We start from the raw sequence: 19,054 nt of genomic DNA on the forward strand, positions 1-19,054 counted from the left end.
CCTGACTTTGAAAATGAACATTTAGCAAGAATAAGTGGGGTGAAGGAAAACGGATTCTCCAACACAACCCAGTCTTAAGAATCTACTGAAAACCATATGCCCAAAGAACTTCAAAATTGTTATGTATTTTATCAGGTCTTTTTTAGAGTTTAATTTTAATCTTTCAATTATTATTTAGGCAGTAATCTTCTCAAGCAGACCAAGAAAACACTGAAATTCAAAACACTTTAGGACATTGTTTTTCCAAATTGCTGTTTTAATATATGAAAGGCTAAACAGAGTAGAAACATTGGTACTTTATAAAAATGAAGTATAACATTTTGAAACAAATGTTAAAGATCTATAAATAGTTAGTATACAGAATAATTCCTACTCATATGTACCTTCTCAAAACCTGGTTTTAGACATGACCTATTATATACACCATGTATGCTGTGCTCAGTGATCTTCTGTTAGGAAATCTTCACACCGCCCCATGGCCCCTAGGAAAGGTCAATGTTGGAAAAGGTACTTGTCCTATCATAAAACAAAATGACGCCTGTGAGGAAAGGGCCCAGCCCCTGGAAAACACACTGAACAAAAGTGACAGCAGGTGCTTTTTAGGGTCCGTCCCACATGGTGGTCGGCACATCAGAAACTCAGAACTTCCAAAATGTGCTTATCAGAGCACCGTGTTGAATTGGAAATAAAAGACAGGACTGGATTTCTGTTGTTGAAGGATAAAAGTAACTCAAATATTGCCAGAGTAGAAGTAGGCCCACCTCAGAGATCCCCAGCACTCCTACGTGCATCCATATCGTATCTGTGACAGAACCTTCCTGAACTCTTCAGGGGAGCCCTGCTGCATGGCCCAGGTCGCTGTCGATTTAAGTGTATGGGTCACAGTGCAGTACTCACCGGAAACCATTCCTTTATATGAAAAGTTGGTGCAGAAAAGCAGTCTTTAAATGAGGTTATTCCCCTTAACAGCATTTTTGCCATAAAATCCCTTCGGATGGCAAGGTCTTGTACCTCATTCATCTCTCTTCTAGTGACACGCAGGCATCGCGGTGCTGGCGCACCCGGCCCCTCCGGCAGACCCTTCTGAGACGACAAGCCCGCAGCCAGGGTCTGAGCAGACTGCGGGGTCAGCTGCAGTCCTCCCTGCCCTTGGCTGCAGCCCCGCGTCCGCTTTTGAAGTCTCCCATGTGCAAGATTTCCCGGAATGGCAGGGTTCCCAGAGGACCCCGAGCTGGGAATTCTGCTCTGTAGTGGAGTGCGGCTGGGGGAGAAACCCCGGGCACGCTCTGGTGAGGAGGCAGCGAAGCTGATCCAGCAAAAAGGGGGCGGTTCGGTTCCTTCTCACCTTGAAACAATTCAGGCTGACTTGTGATTCTCGACAGCTGAAGCACTGAGACGCAGCTCACAAACCTGGCTTTTCACATTTGCCCTTGATCCTTGCGGTTCAGAGCAAGACCATCCCAGCATTTCCGAGCAGGCTGGCTTCCCACATGGCCAACCTCTGCAGGCTTACGTGGAGTAGATGTTTTTCATTTTGAGGCTCTTCAAGTTAGGTGTGAGGACTAAAGAAAAGGAAGGAAGCGCTACAGGTGGCCCGCATCCTGTCTGCAGACTCCACTCCTTTCCACCACAGAAGCTAAGATTCCGCGGAAGGCTGCTGGGGAGCACCCACGCAGGCCGGACTGGTCGGGGAGGGGAGAGGAGGGTGGTGCCTGACTTCCGGGGCTACCGCCACTTGCCTTCCTGCCGGGAGCCGCACTCCGAGCCACACCACCCCCGGCTGGGCCAATCCAGAAACGAACACTAGACAGTAGGTTCTCGTGCCATGTCAAGGGTTAAAAAGCACACTGGAGGGAAGAGACTTCGTCTAGCATCTAGGAAGTCATTAAAAAGAATAAAACCTCCACTAATAATACAGCCATTTAAAACAGACACCTGCTTGAGATGACAAGAGGCAGCAGGTGTCCGCTGTGGTTTTTCCTCCCTACTGCATAAAACCACAGATTGAAAACAGCCTTTTCAGCTCTATTTCCTGGAACGCCTGCGTGAGAAATAGAGAATCCTGCGGCTGATTGGCTAAGGAGCAAGGAGTGCCCAACCCATCCTGGATGGCTTGTCCTGGTTCTGTTCCTAGAAAAGACAGGTCCTGCTTGTGCACTCGCAGGCCAGGCAGGGTGCGTGCGGCGCATGGGAGATGGCCACAGCACCGAGGGGACTGAGCTGCTGACCCGCACGAGTGAGCCAGTCGGCACAGTCCAGAGGCTGCACTGCAGGCTCAGATGGCACGAAAGGCCTGGCTGCCCATGCATGGCAAGACTGTGGTCGCCTCGGGTTGGGGTCTGATGCGCCTTCCCAGAAATCCTCTAGCACAATCCGAGGAAGCCACACACAGCCATCTGCCGGGGTAGTGACAGCCAAACCCCGGGAATGCCTTTATGACTGGCATGGGGCTGAGGGCTCCCCTTCGCTTGCCTCGGGGAAGGAAATCCACTTCCAGCATGTTCTGCACCTACCAGAAGCCCTCAGTTCAGTCCCAGCCCTTGGAACTTGGCAGTGTCTGTACAGACAAAGTAAGTCCTCAGCTCGCCTTTGCCTTTGACGTTGATCAGTCCTCGGCACTCGCAAGAGTAACCTAATCCCTGGAGGGTGGCACACGTCTCTTCAGTAACCTGAAAGGAAGAGGACGGCCGTTATGGGAAGCAGGAAGGACACCTGCTGTTGGGGGTCAGGCAGAACCAGCCCCGAACTGCACACGTGTCTGCACATGAGCACATCAGGGCTAACCAATGCCCAGGTCCCCCTGTGGTTGTAGGGGCCCCAGCTGAGTTGTACCTGGATCTTGCCAAGTTCTCCAGTGCTCTCCATCCGGCTAGCAACGTTGACCGTGTTTCCCCAGATATCATACTGAGGCTTCCGTGCCCCGATCACTCCCGCAATCACGGGCCCGTGGTTTATGCCTGAAGGGGACATTTGCAGCTGGTGTATCAGAGAGGCTGAGCCTCAGGCTCTCTCCTTGGCAGCCACAGAAAGCACTGACAGCTGAAATGGGGATTGGAGAGAGCTCCCCAAGCCCATGGCAGGAGCTCTCATTCGGGGGGCAGGAGCGGCGCTCCCCTGGCAGCCCTCTTCCAACTGCTCGCTGAGAGATCGGGCTGAGGTTTGCACTTCCCTAGCATCTGCTCATCTCCCAACACAGGACAAACGGGCTTTGAGCACCAGCCCTGTTAGCTAACACCCAGTAGTTAGATTAATAACTTGCTTTGTTCTCAGTATGTTTTAAGACTTACAGAAGGTGATTTTGGGGTTCTCAGTTTTCCGTAGTGTTCTCTTCCTAGCTCTCAAAACTTTTAAAGGTAAGTTTAAAAGTTTTAAAGGTAAGTTTATAAACAATGCAAACCAAGATGATTGCCCTGTCACCAGCGTTGTAAGACAAGAGGGAGTTGTCAAACCTTTCCTGCGGGACAGTGCAGTGCCTTGTCAGACCTCAGCGCAGGCGCACCAGAGCCACGGGCCTTGCCTCCCACCCCGAGCACAGCCCAGCCGGCTCTCCGTGCCCTCACCGACACGGAGGCGGAAGGAGTTGAAGGAATGCCGGTTGATGCCATCCAGCTTGCTCATCAGGGCGATGCTGAACTCCACCATGATGCCGATGTGCGCGTGCTGCCGCTCCAGGTCCTGCGGGACAGGGCGCTGTGTGCGGGAGCCGGGGGAACCCGTGCCCCACCCCAGGCTGACCCCTGAGGTCCTCTGCCCTTCCTCATAGGACTGGGCAGGATGGGGTGCCCCCCCCCATGTCAGGTGAAGTGGAACTGGTCTGGGACCTGTTTAATCCCTCTGATGTGAGACTGGGACAAGAGGCCACCACCTCAGCTCAGTACCTGGTTCTCGGTCCCTGAGGGGCTGCTGAGCCCTGCAGCTGCCATGTACGTGCTGCCAATGGTCTTGATCTTCTCCACGCTGCTGAACTTGGGCTTCAGGAGCAGCTATGAGACAAAGGGACACCCTGAGGTCTGAGAAGGGGTGGGGTCCCTCCTGCCGCTGCTCCTAATGCTAACATTTCTCATGCTCGCCCCCCCCCCCCCAGCCGTGAGTGGACAGCCAAGTCCATGCAGGGACGAGGTTTCTGGTTCTCTCCTACTCTCTCCCTACTCCGGCCTTCGCATCTGGACTCTCACTCTGAAGGAGCAAGTGCAGCCCGACAGCACCTACCCAGAACGTCGAATGTTTGCAGCTAAGAATGAAATCCAGGGGCTCCTCATGGTTCAGTCAGTTAAGCATCTGACTCGGTTTTGGTTCAGGTCATGATCTCAGCGTCCTGGGATCGAGCCCCACGTCAGGCTCAGTGCTGAGGTAGAGTCTGCCTAAGATTTTCTCTCTTCCTCTCCCTGTGTCCCTGCCTCCCTCTTCTGTGCTCTCTCTCTAAAATAAGTAAATCCTTAAAAAAAAAAAAAAAAAGCCCAAACCGATGGACTTATTCTGGCACAGTTGGCAGCATGGACTTTGCTGGGACTCCAACTACAGCAGACCCCCTTACCCACTCCCAGACCCCAGTGGCTGCCACGCACCACAGGGTCCCGAGCCCCGCACGGCGTGTGCTCCTTCGCCCACGAGCTCGCCTGTGATGAGGTTTAGTGGAGAGAAGTCAGGCATGACTTCTCATGTGCCCCAACAAGTGACGTGGATGGTCCCTCTCTCAAAACATGCTCCTGTGCTGTATTCATGCCGCCTCCTCCTCCTCGTAATGAGATGAAGCGTGGCACAGGGCGGGGATGCTGTGACGTGGTGTCTGGCCACTACAGACCTGGCCGTATGTTGGGGGTGGTCATCTGCCAGAGTGTGGCTGACCGTGGCTCACAAGCCACAGATAAGGGGATCACTGCCTCCTTCAAGGACCTAAATCTGACCTTAGCCTGCTGCCCACGCAGAGAAGACGACAAAGTGCTTATGGAGGGAAACGAGGAAAAAGACGCACGTGTCCCTCTCCTGATTTGGGGGGCGCTCCCAGCCCGCACCCTGCCCTCCTCCAGCGGGCCGTACCTCATCGAAGTCAGCGATGATCTCGTTCAGCAGACGCAGACACTCCAGCCCCTCCTTGTTGACATCGCACTCCGTGTAGAAGACTTTGAAGTCCGGCACGGACGCGAACATGACACACACGCAGTCATAGGACTGATGGTACCAGTCCTGAATGGAGGTGGGGGAGGATGCCCTTGTGCCAGTCGCCCCAGGGGAGGGGCCATGCAAGCACAGGGACTTGGCCCCTCGGCCCGGCCCACTAAACTTTCAGGGGAGGGGAGCGTGACACAAGTGTCACTTGGCCTGTCTTACGCCTGAGCTCCTCTCTGGGGGCTGTTAAAAAAAAAAAAGATTCAGAGCCCTGGTTGGGGCAGTTCAGGCTCAGGGTGGTTCTGGCTCTGCGCTACCCTGGGTCCTGTGGCTGACGCTGAATGCCAGGGGGGCGGGGGAAGGTCAGTCAGGAGGCCTGGGTCCTAAGCCCTGGGGCCCATCCCCTCTTCTGTAAAACGCTGCTGCACGGAACCTGTGAAACATGCAGGTTTTCATCCACATGGACCATCTAGACCACCAAGGCCTGGACGTGCAGCCGATGCCCAAACCACACACCACCAGATGGCCCCGTAACATGGGTGAAAACCACGGCCCCGGAAAGTGCAGGCCCCCCCGACCACAGCCATACCCTCCGTCTCTCCCTACCGGGCGACCCAGCCCCTGCCAGCACACCTCATTTAACTTGTCACCAATGAAGTGAGCGGCCACGTGGGCAGGCAAGACATTCTCCAGAAGAAGGCGGTTCACATTCTCCATGGTTTCAAACTCCTCGTGTTCCTTCTTGAACTTGGTCTTCCACAAACAGTCCAAGCGGCAGTAGTAGTCAATCTGCAGACAGCAGGCAGCGTCAGTGTCCTGGCCATCGTGAGCGGGGACGCGAGGACACACGAGCAGCCCCGGGACCTGCTGAGACAGCCCCTCAGTGCTTCCACCCTGCATCCCCGGCAAATGTCACCAGCTCAACGGTCACCTCCCTGTGGCCTCAGAATCCCAGTCAGCCTTGGCTCGGTTCGCAAGTGACCCATGCAACCAAATGTCACTGGTGTCCTGAGGGAAGGGGAGGTAAAGACTCGGGGACCACCACCCTGGGGACCAGGGCTTCCCTAGGGGGCTGTGCGCTGTCTCCCACACTGCCCCTCCCCAGCCGTGTCTCCCCGCTGAGCACGGGCCGCCGGGGCTTCCCGGGCCCTACCTGTCTGGAGAGCATGAGGAGGGTGACGTAGAACAGAACCAGGTAGAAATTGATCATCACCTTCGGGTCCTTCCACACACACGGTGGGGAGCTGCGGGACACGAAGGGGAGAGGCCGGAGTCACTCCTGCTCCTGCCGCCCCTCAGGTGCCCCAGCTGGTGGGGCTCGGGGAGGCAGAGGGGGACAGACTTCTGCCCTCCAGGCACAGACACTACACAGGCCACTATGGGTTGGGAAGAGAAGAGGCCTTGACCAGAAGGTGGGGAGGCGGCGCTGCAGTGACGGCTCGGCTCACACCAGAGTCTGAAGGAGAAATACTGCAGGCAGGTGAGGGGAACGCTGAGCAGCCTCCAAGTCAGGGACATAGAGTTCGGCGGAAGGAGTTTGCCCCTGCCAGCAGACCCCTGGGGGCAGGTTTTGTTCTGGGTCCCCAAATTCCAGGGGAGCCAGGCCCCTCTCCTCAACCCACCTGGGGCAGAGAGCCCCCAGAGGCACCCACACAGTGTCCCTTCCCACGCCACAGGGGTCAGCCACCTGTCCAGGGACAGGCTGGAAACAACTGTTCTTTCCAGAATTCTGTGGAGATCTGGGACATGGCTCGAGGTGGGGGGGGGGGCGCCTAGAGCTGAAGCCCCTGCCCCACTCCACACCCCCAGAATGGCGTAGACACCGGAGGACCCAGGAAGCGTCCGTGGGACTCAGGGTGTCCCCCAGAGAACCTGCAGATGAGTCCCACTCTTCAGCTCTTGAGTGTAGACCTGGGACCATCCCGTCCCCTTCTGGAAAATGGAGACTGTGCCACCTGCCAGCCCAGCCCCCCCGGGTGTCCAGTCCAGATGGGACTGCAAAGGCAAATGCAGCACGGTTTGACATGACACCCCACGGAGCACACGAGACAGGTGGTGGGACTGGAGGTGCTTCGGGCCCCACCTGAGGGTACCGTTGGTCTCGGTGAGGTTGGCCATGAGGCCACAGCAGTCCATCCGCCAGCAGGGGTGGATGTTGAAGAGCACCAGGTAGGCCACCAAGGCCATGGTCAACAGCACAACCTTCAGCTCCAGGCTCATCCGCAGGAAGACCGAGCAAGCGACAAAGGCCAGGATGCAGCTACAGGTGTAATACTGGGGGTTGGGGGGAGGGGTCCGTCATCAGGAAGCAGCGCCTGCACCCAGGGTCACCAGGAGGGGGCGCGCCTTGCTGCCTCTGAGCCCCCTTCCAGCGCTGAGACCTTCCGAGCACCTGGGTCACTGCTCTCCTGCCTCAGTGACCTCTCTTAGCAAAGAGCAGACAACAGAATCTAGAACTTTGGAGCATCACGCTGTTTTCCCTGCATTTTTACTTCTACTTATGGCAGGTAAACTCACTGAAGGGAGAAGCAGAAGTAACTGCAACTGCAGTAGCCTGTAGACGTGACAAGGGAGAGGGCAGCGCTGTACACACACCCAACAGCCTCCCACCTCCAGTTCTGCCCAACCGAGCTTGCCCTCCCCAAAGGGCATCACTGCCCAGGTTACTCTCCTGCTCAAGATCATGTCGTGGCTCCCCACTGCCCCCAAAAGAGAGACCAAGCTCTCCTTCCTGGCGCTCGTGCTTCTCCCAATTTAGATCAAACCCCCCCTCTGGTTCTACATCCCAAATGTCGCCCCCACTCTCACTGCGTGCCTCAGCTTTTTTCCCTGTCCCCTCTCTAGCCCCTGCCCAGCAGAGACCAGCTTGAAATTCACCACGGCCCCCTGAAGTCCCCCAGCCCTCCACTGCCACCCATCAGGATCCCCAGTCCCAGCTCCTGCTGTCGGCCTGCCCGAGGCTCCAGCACCCATGAGGCCCACCAGTCCACCTCTCCGGGCCCCTCCTCATCTGATGGCCAGCTGTCAGGAGACAAGTCCTGGCATGGGGTGCTCCTGCCCGCACACCTTGGATGAAGCCACACCAGCCTCAAAGCCCCTGCGTCCTCCAGGACCACAGACCACCTTGGCCCTGCCTGGGCCTTACTCTCTCCACCTCCCGGGAGAGGCTGGACTCTGCTCTCCCGCAGCAGGGCCTCAGGCGCTCGGGCAGAGCACTGTGCAAGAGCAGGGCCATCTCAGGGCATGCAGGACCCAGGGGTCTGAACCAGGGCCCAGCCCAGCCCACACTCACCAGGAGGGGCTCACACATGTTGCCCGCATCCATCGGGCTTGGGCTCGTCTGGTTGCCCACAGGTAGCTCTGGGACCAGGAAAGGCATCAGCAGCTACAGAGGAGACAGGTCACCGTGAGTGGGGAGCCCAGGGACCTGGGACTCCAGGACCTTCCCAGGCTGAGCGGGGCCAGGGGTTGGCAGGGGCCCGAGGCCTCCACGAGCGGCATGGGCATCTCCTGCCAGGCCCGCTCCAGGAGTGGGCAGAGCGCCCCGCCCCCTCCTCCACGGGCATCAGCTTCGTGGTGGGGAGGGGTCTGGGGCAGAGGAGGCTGCAAAATGAAGCCCTGTGTGCACCGTCACCAGAGCATCGGAGGCCGATTCGGGGCTGGGGGGAGGGAAGGAGAAGCAGGGATCAGCATGGCCAGTGAGCCCCCTTCTCCCCAGGTAACACAGGGTCTCCGAGCCACAAAGAGCCCCTGACTCGAGAGGTCAGAGCTGGGAGGACCAGCAGGGACACATGTTGTCCGCAGCACTGAGCACACGAGCCAGGCCTGAGAAGCAGGGGCTCAAGTCCCAGCCAGTGCCCGGGGCCACTCGCCCCTCACGAGGGAACAGTCTCAGAGAGACTAAGGCACAGCCTCGCTAGGTAGGAGGAGGATGAAGAAGGCAGAGGAAGCCAAGAACACGGATGGTTCAAGACATCCCGTCCTTGGGGGGGGCAGCCACATCAGCTCCCTGGGGGCCCCGGGTCCTCATGTGAAAAGCAAAAGGGAAGGAGCCCAGGCGGGCCTCTGGGGGCCTTGGGGAGCCCACCCCCAGGGTCCTGCAGAGCTATACCAGACATAGCCCTCAGGCGGGGGACTGTGGGATTCGAGAGCCTGAAGGTGCCCAGGGTCAAGGACTGGCTCTCTCCCCGCAGGAAGCACACACAGGCAGGCAGGCTCCTCCCCAGGGCTCGCTGTCCCCACCAACCCCCAGAACTCACCAGGTTGACGATGGCGACACTGAGGAGGCTGCCAATAGTCAGGATGGCCAGGGACAAGCGCAGCAGGGGCTGGGTCTCCACGCTCTCAGAGATGGCCTGCAACACCCCTCGGGCCGGGCAGCACCTCTGTGGAGTCGTGGGGTCAGGTGGCCGCCGCCAACACAGGGACAAGGACCCCTTGGTCCAAGTGCCCAGCAGATGTGGGGGCACTTGGACCACAGACGTGAGAGCTCCGCTAGGGATGGTCCGTAGTCACACTGCGCCCCGTGCCCAGAGCTCAGGACCCATGGGATGCACAGACAGAAAAGGGACGTCCCCACCCTCAGAGCCTGGGGACAGCTACAGCCACTTGGGGGCCACCAGCAGCCCAAGGAAGGTGGAATCACTGGGAGAAGCGCTCTGCAAACTATCGCCTGAGCAGGAGGGGCGCGGAGGGCCAGTGGGTCAGGGCCCAGCCAGGGGCCTCCCACTCACCAGGAACTCATGGGCGAAGCACAGGCCCAGCACCAGCGCCACCACACAGGCCACCAGCCCGAAGGACAAACCGAGAATGGCCCTGCTGGAGAGCAGAAAACCCTCGTTCTGGGGGCCATCTGCCCAGGGCCAAGCTGCAGGCATGCTCCCCAACCCCCCGACCCTGACCCCAACTGTGCGGCTCCCGGCCGCCTCCTCCCCCGACCCCCTTCTACACACAGCAAAGGGGCTCTCTGAGAACCGGGGTCCAGCTGCTCCACTCGTGACACCCGAGGACTGGTGTACGGATTTAAGGGCCTTCAGACCCATGGCCGGCACAGAAGTACCAGACAGAAGGGCTTCTTCCTGTCTCGTCTTTACGAAGCACATCCTAAACCCTAATCCTAGAGGATCCCTTGGCCTCATCACCCTTCTAGAATCTACCAATAGCTGACCTTACTCCTTCCCTGTGACTTGCCCTGCTCACCCCCCACCAGCAGGGGCCGTGCACCTACACAAGGCACAAAGCCCTCTGAGCCTCAGTTTCCCACCTCTAAGAGGGAGCTGGCGGTGGCTACGGTTCTGGGAGCCTGTCCTTCTGGGACAGCAAATGCCTCAGGCCACGTGCCCACAGGGCCACACAGCTCTCGGGTCGGGAAGGCCTGCATCTTGACAGGACTAGCACGTTCAATGGAATCAAGTGCAAGCACTGATGACCCCGGGGTGGGGGCCCAGCCCCTGGTCCAGTTTCTGGGACTCCAGGACTCAGGTCACTGAACTCAAAGCACCAGCAACTCGTGCTGGTCGGACAGCGCACGCAGGTGTTCCGGGGGCCCTGGGCCGACCCCAGTGGGCCCACACATCCCGCCCAGCCCGACTGACCTGCGCAGGAGCAGGACCTGGACCAGCATGATGCAGACGAAGATGAGGCTGGCACAGGCAAAATAGTGGCGGGCCCGGGGGATGGGCGCCAGGCGGTACTGGGGGGCGACAGGGACGGTCAGGGCCACTCGCTCCGGCCCCCTCCCAGCCCACCCCGGCTCCAGTTAACCAAAACTGACACCCTGGGGGCATCTGGGTGTCTCCCTCGGTTAAACATTCAGCTCAGGTCATGAGCTAAGGTCATGATCTCAGGGTCCCCCTCAGCAGGGGTCTGCTTCTCCCTCTCCCTCTGTCCTCCCCCGTCTCATTCGTGCGCACATTCTCTCTCAAACAAATAAATCAATTTTTTTTTTTGAAGATGTTATTTATTTACTTGACAGAGAGAGAGATCACAAGTAGGCAGAGAGGCAGGCGGGGTGGGGGGGAGAAGCAGGCTCCCTGCTGAGCAAAGAGTCTGATATGGGGCTCCATCCCGGGACCCTGGGATCATGACCTGAGCCAAAGGCAGAGGCTTTACCCACTGAGCCACCCAGGCGCCCCGACAAATAAATCAATCTTTAAAAAAACAAACACACCTCACACCCTCCTTGAGTTCCAGGCGATGATGGGGCATCATCATGACCAAAGGACCTTCATTTGGTTCCTTGAGGCCTAGAACCCATCCCTTCCCCTCCCCCACCCAACCCAGGTCTCTGACTCTACTTCCCAGGTGCCTGAGAAGCCCATGGCCCCAAGCTTATGGACAGGAACCAAATCTGAACTCTGGGGCTTGTCGTGAGTCTGTCCTCCCCCAAACCCAGGAGTAAGGCCAGGCCTAAGCTCCTAGCTAGCAGGGCGGGGGGGGGGGGGAGGACCGTGCTGCCTACACCCCTACACCAGGCACAATCTCATGACCTCGGGCCACAAGGGCTCCTGCCACGGGTGAGCGGACTGGGGCTCAGAGAGTCCAGCAGGCTGCCCGGAGTCACACAGCTGCTGGAAGGCCTGCTGGGCAGGCTTCCCTCAGTCCCCAAGCTCCTCACTGAGGTAGCCCCGGACTTAGGAAGCCCCAGCCAGAGAAAGACACCCCCCACCACCAATCCTGGAGGCTGAGAGAGGAAAGAGGTCCTCGCACCAGAGCTCTGGGGCCCGGGGCCACCCTCTCGGGTGATATGGGGCTCCATCTAGATGAGGTTTCAAGGACATACATATGTGCCTGGGACACAGCCAGAAACCAGTAGGTCCTCAATAAATAAGTAAAACAGTTATAGGCTATACAGTGTTACAGCCCGAAAGCATGTAGTTGTAGCAGCCAGAAGGGAGAACCAGGCTATGGTGCACACTGGCCCCTGAGGCTGAGGTTCTAGCCTGTGAGGGGAGCGAAGGTCTCCCAAACCCAAGTGGGACACGTCAGGTCCCGGAGTGAGGGCAACAGGAAGAGGGTCCAAGCCAGCCCTAGCCAGATGGGGTGACTCCCCACCACCCTCCCCAAACAGACGATAGATGTGGAACATCGGCTGCCCCATGGCCTGCACCTCTATCACACCCCAGGCCTCGAGCCCCTGTTCTGGGGCTGCTGGGGGACCCTCACCTCTCGCTCGAAATCCTTCTCCAGGAAGATGGACCCGAAGGTGGAGAAGTCATCGGACTTGGAGCAGCAGGGCCTGGGGTGGCGGGCACAGGCAGTGAGACATAGGGCCTGGGGAAATTGGGGGCCCACCCTTGGGAGGAGATGGGGGAGGAGAGAGGACCCACCCTCAGGAGGTGGGGGGGTGGGGGGGGAGAGCAAATGGGGAGGGGGAGGGGGAAAGGAGGTGGGGGAAGGGGGGAGTGGGCAGGGCCCCGCCCTCAGGAGGAGAAGGGAGGAGGGGGTGGGGGAGAGGGGCGGGGGAGGGGTGGGGGGACAGAAGTCCACTCTCAGGAACCCTCATCAGTGGGGCCTAGGAGCCACCACAGACACAGTCGGAGCTGGACCACCAGGCACGCAGGCCTAAGGGGGCACGGCCGACTAGGGAACCCCCACCCGAGGAGGGACAGGGCGAACCGAGGCCTCCAGGTCCCACCTTGTGGAGCTCAGCCCCTCGATGGCCGACAGCATCTCCTCATCATACGAGTCATCCTCCGACCGCCCCTTAGGGGACGAACTCCTGGATCACAAACCCGAACCGCGTCACCCCAGGCCCTCGCCCACTTGCCCAAAGGCAGCAGTGCATGTGAAATGGCTCCCCAGTCCGGGTGCCCAGATGCCCGCGGGAGGCCCCGGAACCGCGTGCGGAGTGGCTGAGGGACAGGTAGGTCCCACTGAGGCCCAAAGAGGGTAAATGGACGCCCGGCATCAAGCAGCAGGCCCAGCTGGCCGGCCAGCCCAGCCGGGAGCAGAGGGCGGCCCTCGAAGGCCTCTTGCCTCCACCTGCAGGCTTCCCCACACACACCACCACCCCTGTCACAGTGGGGACTCCACAGGCGCTCCGTGATCGTGAAGTTCTGATTCTGAGCCACAGCCCCTCCGAGCTGCACTCCTGGACAGAGGATAGTCGGGGCAGCCTGCCTGAAGGAAGTGGGCCCGAAGGGGGTGATTGGGGCAGGATTTGGCCAGGAAGGCAGGCCACAGCTGACAGGAGGAGACAGTGCACGTACCTGTCAGGGGTCCGGTGGCGCCGCAGGGGAATGGTCTGGAAGGGAAGGGAGAGGGGACAGTTATTCTGCCAAGAGGAACCCCCAAAGTCTGTCCTGGGACTGGGTCTCTCTTCTCCCGCACCCTCAGACACAGGGGGCAAGGACTGAGCAGTCCGGGAAGCAGGATCCTACCTTGGGCCTCCGCCCACTGGGGACCGGGGTCTCGCCGCTGCTCACGCTCTCACGGTGGTTGAGGTGTGCAAAGGGCCGTGCGGCCCCCCAGGACTCCAGGTAGCGGGTCATGCGCACAGACGCCCGCATCTTCAGGGCCGCGTCCCCCTTGGGCTTGGGGAGGTGCTGGCTGGGCGGGGGCGGCTGCTGGCTCTGCAGGACACAGACATGGCCTGTCCCCTCCCCTTCCCTCTCAGCCCAGGAAGGGCCCCCGCACCCATCCTGCTCCCCATGAAATGCCCCACTGCCTGGAGCACTGGCCGGGCTGGTGGAAAGAGAGAACGGCAGAAATGCTGCTGGGTCTGCAACCCCTCGGCTGCGGCCCAGTGCGCTCGTGGGCTGGGCTACAGGGGACCCGGCTGGGGGCCTGTCCTTCCCAGCTGACCAGGAAATTGGGGATCACACACAACTACGCACAGCCCCTCAGACACCTCTCCAGGGAAAGACTGGGCTCAAGTCCTAAGCTCCTGCCAACCCCGTGAGGCTCTGTGGGACCCGACACTGTCCCCCTTGGGGCTTGAGAGCCCACTGGCCTCTCCCCGTGGGGACATCTTGGGGAGACAGCGCCCAGAAAAGCTGCAAACATCCTACCCAGCCCACCCACATGTGGCCAGCACATATCCTTCCTGAAGGAGCAGCTGGAGGAAGAGGGGAACAGGCCGGGAACCCAGAGAACCAGAGCACCGGCCAAGCGAGAGTCCAGCCCCACCCCCTGGGCGGCTTTCCAGAGAGTTCCACTCGCGTGGCCCCTACACCACAGCAGGGAACATTGCTTGCCTTGTGCCTGCTGTGGCCGTGTCAGGGAGGGGGTGTTAGTGAGGCCCAACCTGCTCCATGCCTCCCCCACCCCCTGGCCATATGAGCAACTGCAGGGGACCTTCCCCTGCTGGGGACGGCGGGCAGGACTGTAAATGGAGGAGAGAAGAGACAGCACCAAAGCCACAGGAGACGAGCTCGAACCATCTCCAAGTCCCCTACCCTCTGAAGGTGCCCGCCCTCCAGGAGTCCCTGTGCCCTCGGGTCTCTGCAAACAGCCACGAGGCCCGGCATCTAGGGCCGCAAACACTCTCCAAGCCACAGGCAGCAGCTTTCCTGGAAACTTCTAGCCTCCTTTCAGGAGAGAAACATGTCTAAACCCTGAGGTGCGCCTGTCTGCCTGGCCCACGGGACCCGCTGGAACGCAGCCTCCGTGAGAGTCCCGGGGTCCTGACACTGTGCCGTGCCCCACGGAGAGCCACCCACCCTGGAGTCACCTTATCCGTCTCCCCTTCACAGGTCGGCAGCTCCGCCCCCACAGCCCCCAGCCACTCAAGTTCAGGGTCTGTGCAGGAAATGTGCACTGAAGACCCATCAGCTCTGAGGGAAAAGGCGCCTGTTCCGAAGCAGGCCCCGGGAGGCCAGAGTTGGGGAAGGGCCACCGTGTCGACAACCCGGGCGCACGTGCGGGGGCCTCCATGTACACATGAGGGCAGGTCTCCAGACTGTGTCGTCAGGTGAAGAAAGGTACCAGCCGGGCACAGGGCCCGCCACCCTCGGCTTTGCGAGGCCGGGTGAGTCTCTCCACTCCTCACACGGACATCGGCCTCTCTGCGGAAGTGAAACTCCCCCATACCGTGTCCTTCAGCAGGGAACGCAGCTGTAGACAAGGTCGTGAGGGAAACTGTCCACAACACCCCCTTTGGGCTTTGGAATTCTCAACTATGCGAATCCGCGACATTCAACTAAGATGGGGAAGGTAGGGTTGCTGGAAAAAATATAAGAAGCCCGGTGATATCCGACACAAAACACTCATGCTAGAAACGTCTTCGCTGTTGGTCAGAAATCGATTGCCCATGGGTCCTGCAGTGGCCTTGCCGAGCGGGTGGCCCTGCCAGCAAGGGCTCAGAGCCGTGCCGGCCACTGCCTTGCAGGCCTGGGGCTCTGCTTCTGCTGGTCACACGCTCTCGGAGCCCCTGCTCCATGGCCAGGCGCTACTCTAGGTGCAGGGATTACAGCCTAGAGAAGAGGCACCCCTGCCCTGAGCCTGCCCACGGGGAGCTCACACTGACCGTGAACAAGCAAAGAGGATAAACAAACAGAAGCATTCGTAAGGGAACGGAGAGTGCTGCAGGCAGAGCTGGCAGCAGTGACAAGGGTCCTGCGGTACGAAGAGCCGGGCAGCAGGGGGACAGTGGCTGGGGTGAAGGGCCCTCAGGGGAAGGAAGGGCAGGGCCCAAAGCTGTGGGGTGCAGGGGGAGGGGCTGGATTATATTCCATGACTGTGGGGTGGGCACAGCCCCGAGATCCTCAGGAAAAGTTTCCCCAGATGCTAACTCAGCATCCACGGCCCCTGGCCGAGGAGTGGAGGCTCCTGGGCAGTTTCTATCCCTGAGGAACATCAGGGGGCTGGGGCGGCTCACAGGCTGGCCCTCCATGACCCCCAGAGATGGCAGTCGGACCAGCTCTGAGAACAGCCAGGGCCAGAGCGAGAGGGAGCTGGAAAGAGCCCTTCGTGGCCAACATTCTTGAGCGAGCCCCAAGGATGATTCACCCAGGCCGCCAGACGAGCTGGCCTCCCACGGCAGGAAAGCAGGGCTGTGTGGGCGCGGGGCAGGGGCAGGGCCAGGGCCCGCCAGCCTCGGAGCAGCCCAGCAGCTGCATCCCCCACGAGGTCGTGACGAAAGTAGGGCCACCGAGCAGGTGGAGGTGTCAGCCTGCCAGGCGACCACCCCCAGGGAGCAGAGCCCACAACACGCCCCCGAGGCCCCTGCCCAGTGGTCCCCTGGCCATTGCCTCCTTGTCCTTTTTTGAGTCTTACCCAAAGCAAGTCTGACAAAAAGTGTCTTTTCAAAATGCGGGAAATGAGTGGTACCATCCAGGAAAATAAACTGTGTGACTACCATTTCTAGAATGTTCATGAGGCGCCCAGTTGTGGTGAGAGCCTGGCTGGCACGAGCTCGTTCTCCTCTTGAGGTAGCACTACTGTTACTCCAATCTCACCAGGGCCCAGAGAAGCTGTGGCGCCCGGAACACACTCAGGGACAGGGAGCTCACTCCCACTACCACTCCCTACCTCTCTACCGCCTGGAAGAGGAAAACCCTCCATCTGTGGACTCCCCAGCACATCCCAGGCTCCCGTCAGCCCCCCACTGCCCCTCGTACCCGGGGGTCGATGACCAGGTAGGTGCGAATGTTCATCTCCTTCAGGTAGGGGTCCCGCTGCTGCCCGTGCCCGTCCTCCACCTCATACGCCTTGTCCAGGTGCTTCAGCGTCGCCTCTGTGATGTGCACCCGTCTGGGGGACCCCAGCCCCAAGTCAGAGCAGTAGAGCCGAGAGAAGGCCAGCACCCGCCCGAGGGGTGCACAGCACACAGGGCCAAGCCAGCCGGAGCCCCGCCTCACTTCCCCGATGCGAGGTCATGGTGCCCCGCTCTGACCTCACACTGACCAACCGCTCACCTCCCCCTCCCCCAGCCCAGAGTCAGCCCATGGCCCCCACCCCCACCACTGTCCCACTGAGCCTCACCCAGGGACTCCAGCTGCCTCCATCCTGTTGGCCAGGGACACGTCATGGGACCACACGTCATACTGCCACTTGCGCAGCCCAATGACCCCACACAGCACGTTCCCCGAGTGTATGCCCACACGCATGCTGATGTCCACACCTGTGGCCTCTCGCACCTGCCTGGGCAGAGCAGTCCCATCACCCCATCCCACCCAGGACTGAGGAGAGACCCAGGCAAGCCAGGTGCACCCCCAAGCCTCAGCTTCCTCATCTGCAAAGTAGGTACAACGCATTCCCCTGGGAAGCAGAAGGGGTCTGTGATGGGAACGGGACCCTGCGCCCGCCCATGGTACCTACTTAATGGCCTCGCAGATGTCCAGCCCCATCTTCACGCAGTTCCGGGCATGGGTGGGCAGGGACACAGGCAGACCCGACACACAATAGTAGCAGTCACCCAGGATCTTGATCCGCATACACTCGTTGGCCTACAGGGCAGGGCAAGCAGCAGCCTGGTCGGCACACAGCTACGACCTGGGGTCAGCGTGTGCTGGCCACCTCCCTGCACCCTTCAGGGAGAGCCATGCTCCTTCCTAGCCCGAGGCCCCTTCTGGGTGACCAGCCACCAGGAGTTGCTTCCAGGCCTGGGAAAAGCACTGGGGACAGGGAAGTCTCTAAGCAAACACCAGAGACTACAGTGAGTATTACTAAAGATGGACACCGGAGTGCCCCTTGGGGGAGTGCTGTCCTGGCTTCATTCAGTCTTGCAGTGTTGAAATGTGTACTGAGCACAGGGCCCTGCCCCAGGCACCAGCACACAGCAGTGAGCAAAACAGACAAAGCTCCCTACAACATGTGGCTCACACGCCAGTGGCAGTTAGATGCTAAACCAGATAAATAAAACCCAGAGATACCTGGTACTGATAAGTACTGAGGAGGCAAATGAAAGGCAGGAGGGGACAGGAAGCTCCAGGAGACCAGAGAAGGCCTCCCAGAAAAGGAAACATTTGGGAAAGACCCCAAGGAACTGAGGGAAGAAGCCACACCAGTATCTGAGGAAGAGTGTTCCAGGCAGATGAAAGGCGCAGCATGTGCAAAGGCCCCGTGGTCAGAAAGCTGTTTGAGACCCAACAAGCAGCCTGTGCAGCTAAAGTAGAGTAAGTAGAGGACATGAAGACCAGTGCCACAAGACAAGGGGAGAAACAGCCAAGTGACCAGGGATGTAGACTGTCAGGGTCTGGGGAGTGTGGAAAGAAGAGAAAGATGGAACCAAACACTGAGGCTGGGGTCACATAGGAAAATGCCCCTGAGGGGAAGAGGGGCCCAAACAGGGGCCTCTGACGTTCCATCTGAGGTAGTACTGTGGCCACCAGGCCCTCTGGCAGCCCTTGGCAAAGGTGGCCACACATACCAAGGCTTGGGGATGGAGATTTAGGGACCCTGAAGAAGGGGCTCTATGCCAGCTCCAGGCCCGCTCCCAGCCACAGCCCTGCCCCTCACAGAGGCCTGCCCGAAAGCCTCCCTCTCCCCATCCATACAAAGGGCCTGCCTCCTGCCCCTGCCACAGAGGGAAGGCTGTGACCAAGAGGGAAAGGGAGGGTCCCTGGACTTTGTGGCAGGGAAAGGGCCATGAGAGACTGGAAGCCAGGCGTAGCCCACATATGGCCCAGGTGTCATGAAGGAAGGAAGCTCCTGAAGGAAGGCTCCAGACCAGACAGGCCCTCTGAGTCCCTCGGTCCACAGTACCCTGAGGGACAGTGCTCCAGGGCACTCCCAGCCAGGAATGATCTTCTGGAATTTGGTCACCCCCATGTGAAGGCCTCTCTGGTGAGGCCGTCCCTCCTAGAGCAGTCCCTCCTAGAACTAGCATCCCTCCTAGCTCCAGCTGTGAGAAAGTCTGCCGAGGGTGGGGCCCGAACTCGCTTCCCACCGAGGACCTGACCATTGATTCTGCACACATGGGGGCACGCAGGGGGTGCTTCGGAACTCACCCAGGTGTGGGCACAGGTGTCGGCTTTTACTCAGCACAGTCAAGGCCTTAAATCTT

At 59.6% G+C, this 19,054-nt stretch overlaps 1 protein-coding gene across 8 annotated transcripts in view; it reads right to left on the minus strand.

The window, feature by feature from the left end:
• Positions 1-235: 235 nt before the first annotated feature.
• ADCY7 (adenylate cyclase 7) overlaps positions 236-19,054 on the minus strand; it is a 54,162-nt gene continuing 35,343 nt past the window's right edge. For 6 of the 8 annotated variants that reach the window (XM_059153380.1, XM_059153379.1, XM_059153382.1 and 3 more), the window contains exons 8-26: positions 17,368-17,495; positions 17,032-17,190; positions 16,668-16,800; positions 13,488-13,679; positions 13,317-13,351; positions 12,743-12,826; positions 12,271-12,343; positions 10,701-10,798; positions 9,840-9,924; positions 9,366-9,491; positions 8,399-8,491; positions 7,190-7,380; positions 6,260-6,350; positions 5,740-5,895; positions 5,038-5,184; positions 3,879-3,983; positions 3,561-3,675; positions 2,833-2,957; positions 236-2,669 (exon numbers count right to left, since the gene is read on the minus strand). In XM_059153380.1, coding sequence (XP_059009363.1) covers positions 2,523-2,669; positions 2,833-2,957; positions 3,561-3,675; positions 3,879-3,983; positions 5,038-5,184; positions 5,740-5,895; positions 6,260-6,350; positions 7,190-7,380; positions 8,399-8,491; positions 9,366-9,491; positions 9,840-9,924; positions 10,701-10,798; positions 12,271-12,343; positions 12,743-12,826; positions 13,317-13,351; positions 13,488-13,679; positions 16,668-16,800; positions 17,032-17,190; positions 17,368-17,495 — 2,283 coding nt within the window. In that variant the 3' untranslated portion in view covers positions 236-2,522. The remainder of the gene's footprint in view (positions 2,670-2,832; positions 2,958-3,560; positions 3,676-3,878; positions 3,984-5,037; positions 5,185-5,739; positions 5,896-6,259; positions 6,351-7,189; positions 7,381-8,398; positions 8,492-9,365; positions 9,492-9,839; positions 9,925-10,700; positions 10,799-12,270; positions 12,344-12,742; positions 12,827-13,316; positions 13,352-13,487; positions 13,680-16,667; positions 16,801-17,031; positions 17,191-17,367; positions 17,496-19,054) is intronic. The other 2 variants (XM_059153385.1, XM_059153384.1) reach the window with 2 other exon arrangements.

This window comes from Mustela lutreola, chromosome 16 (assembly GCF_030435805.1).
Source record: "Mustela lutreola isolate mMusLut2 chromosome 16, mMusLut2.pri, whole genome shotgun sequence".
Lineage (NCBI taxonomy): Eukaryota > Metazoa > Chordata > Mammalia > Carnivora > Mustelidae > Mustela > Mustela lutreola.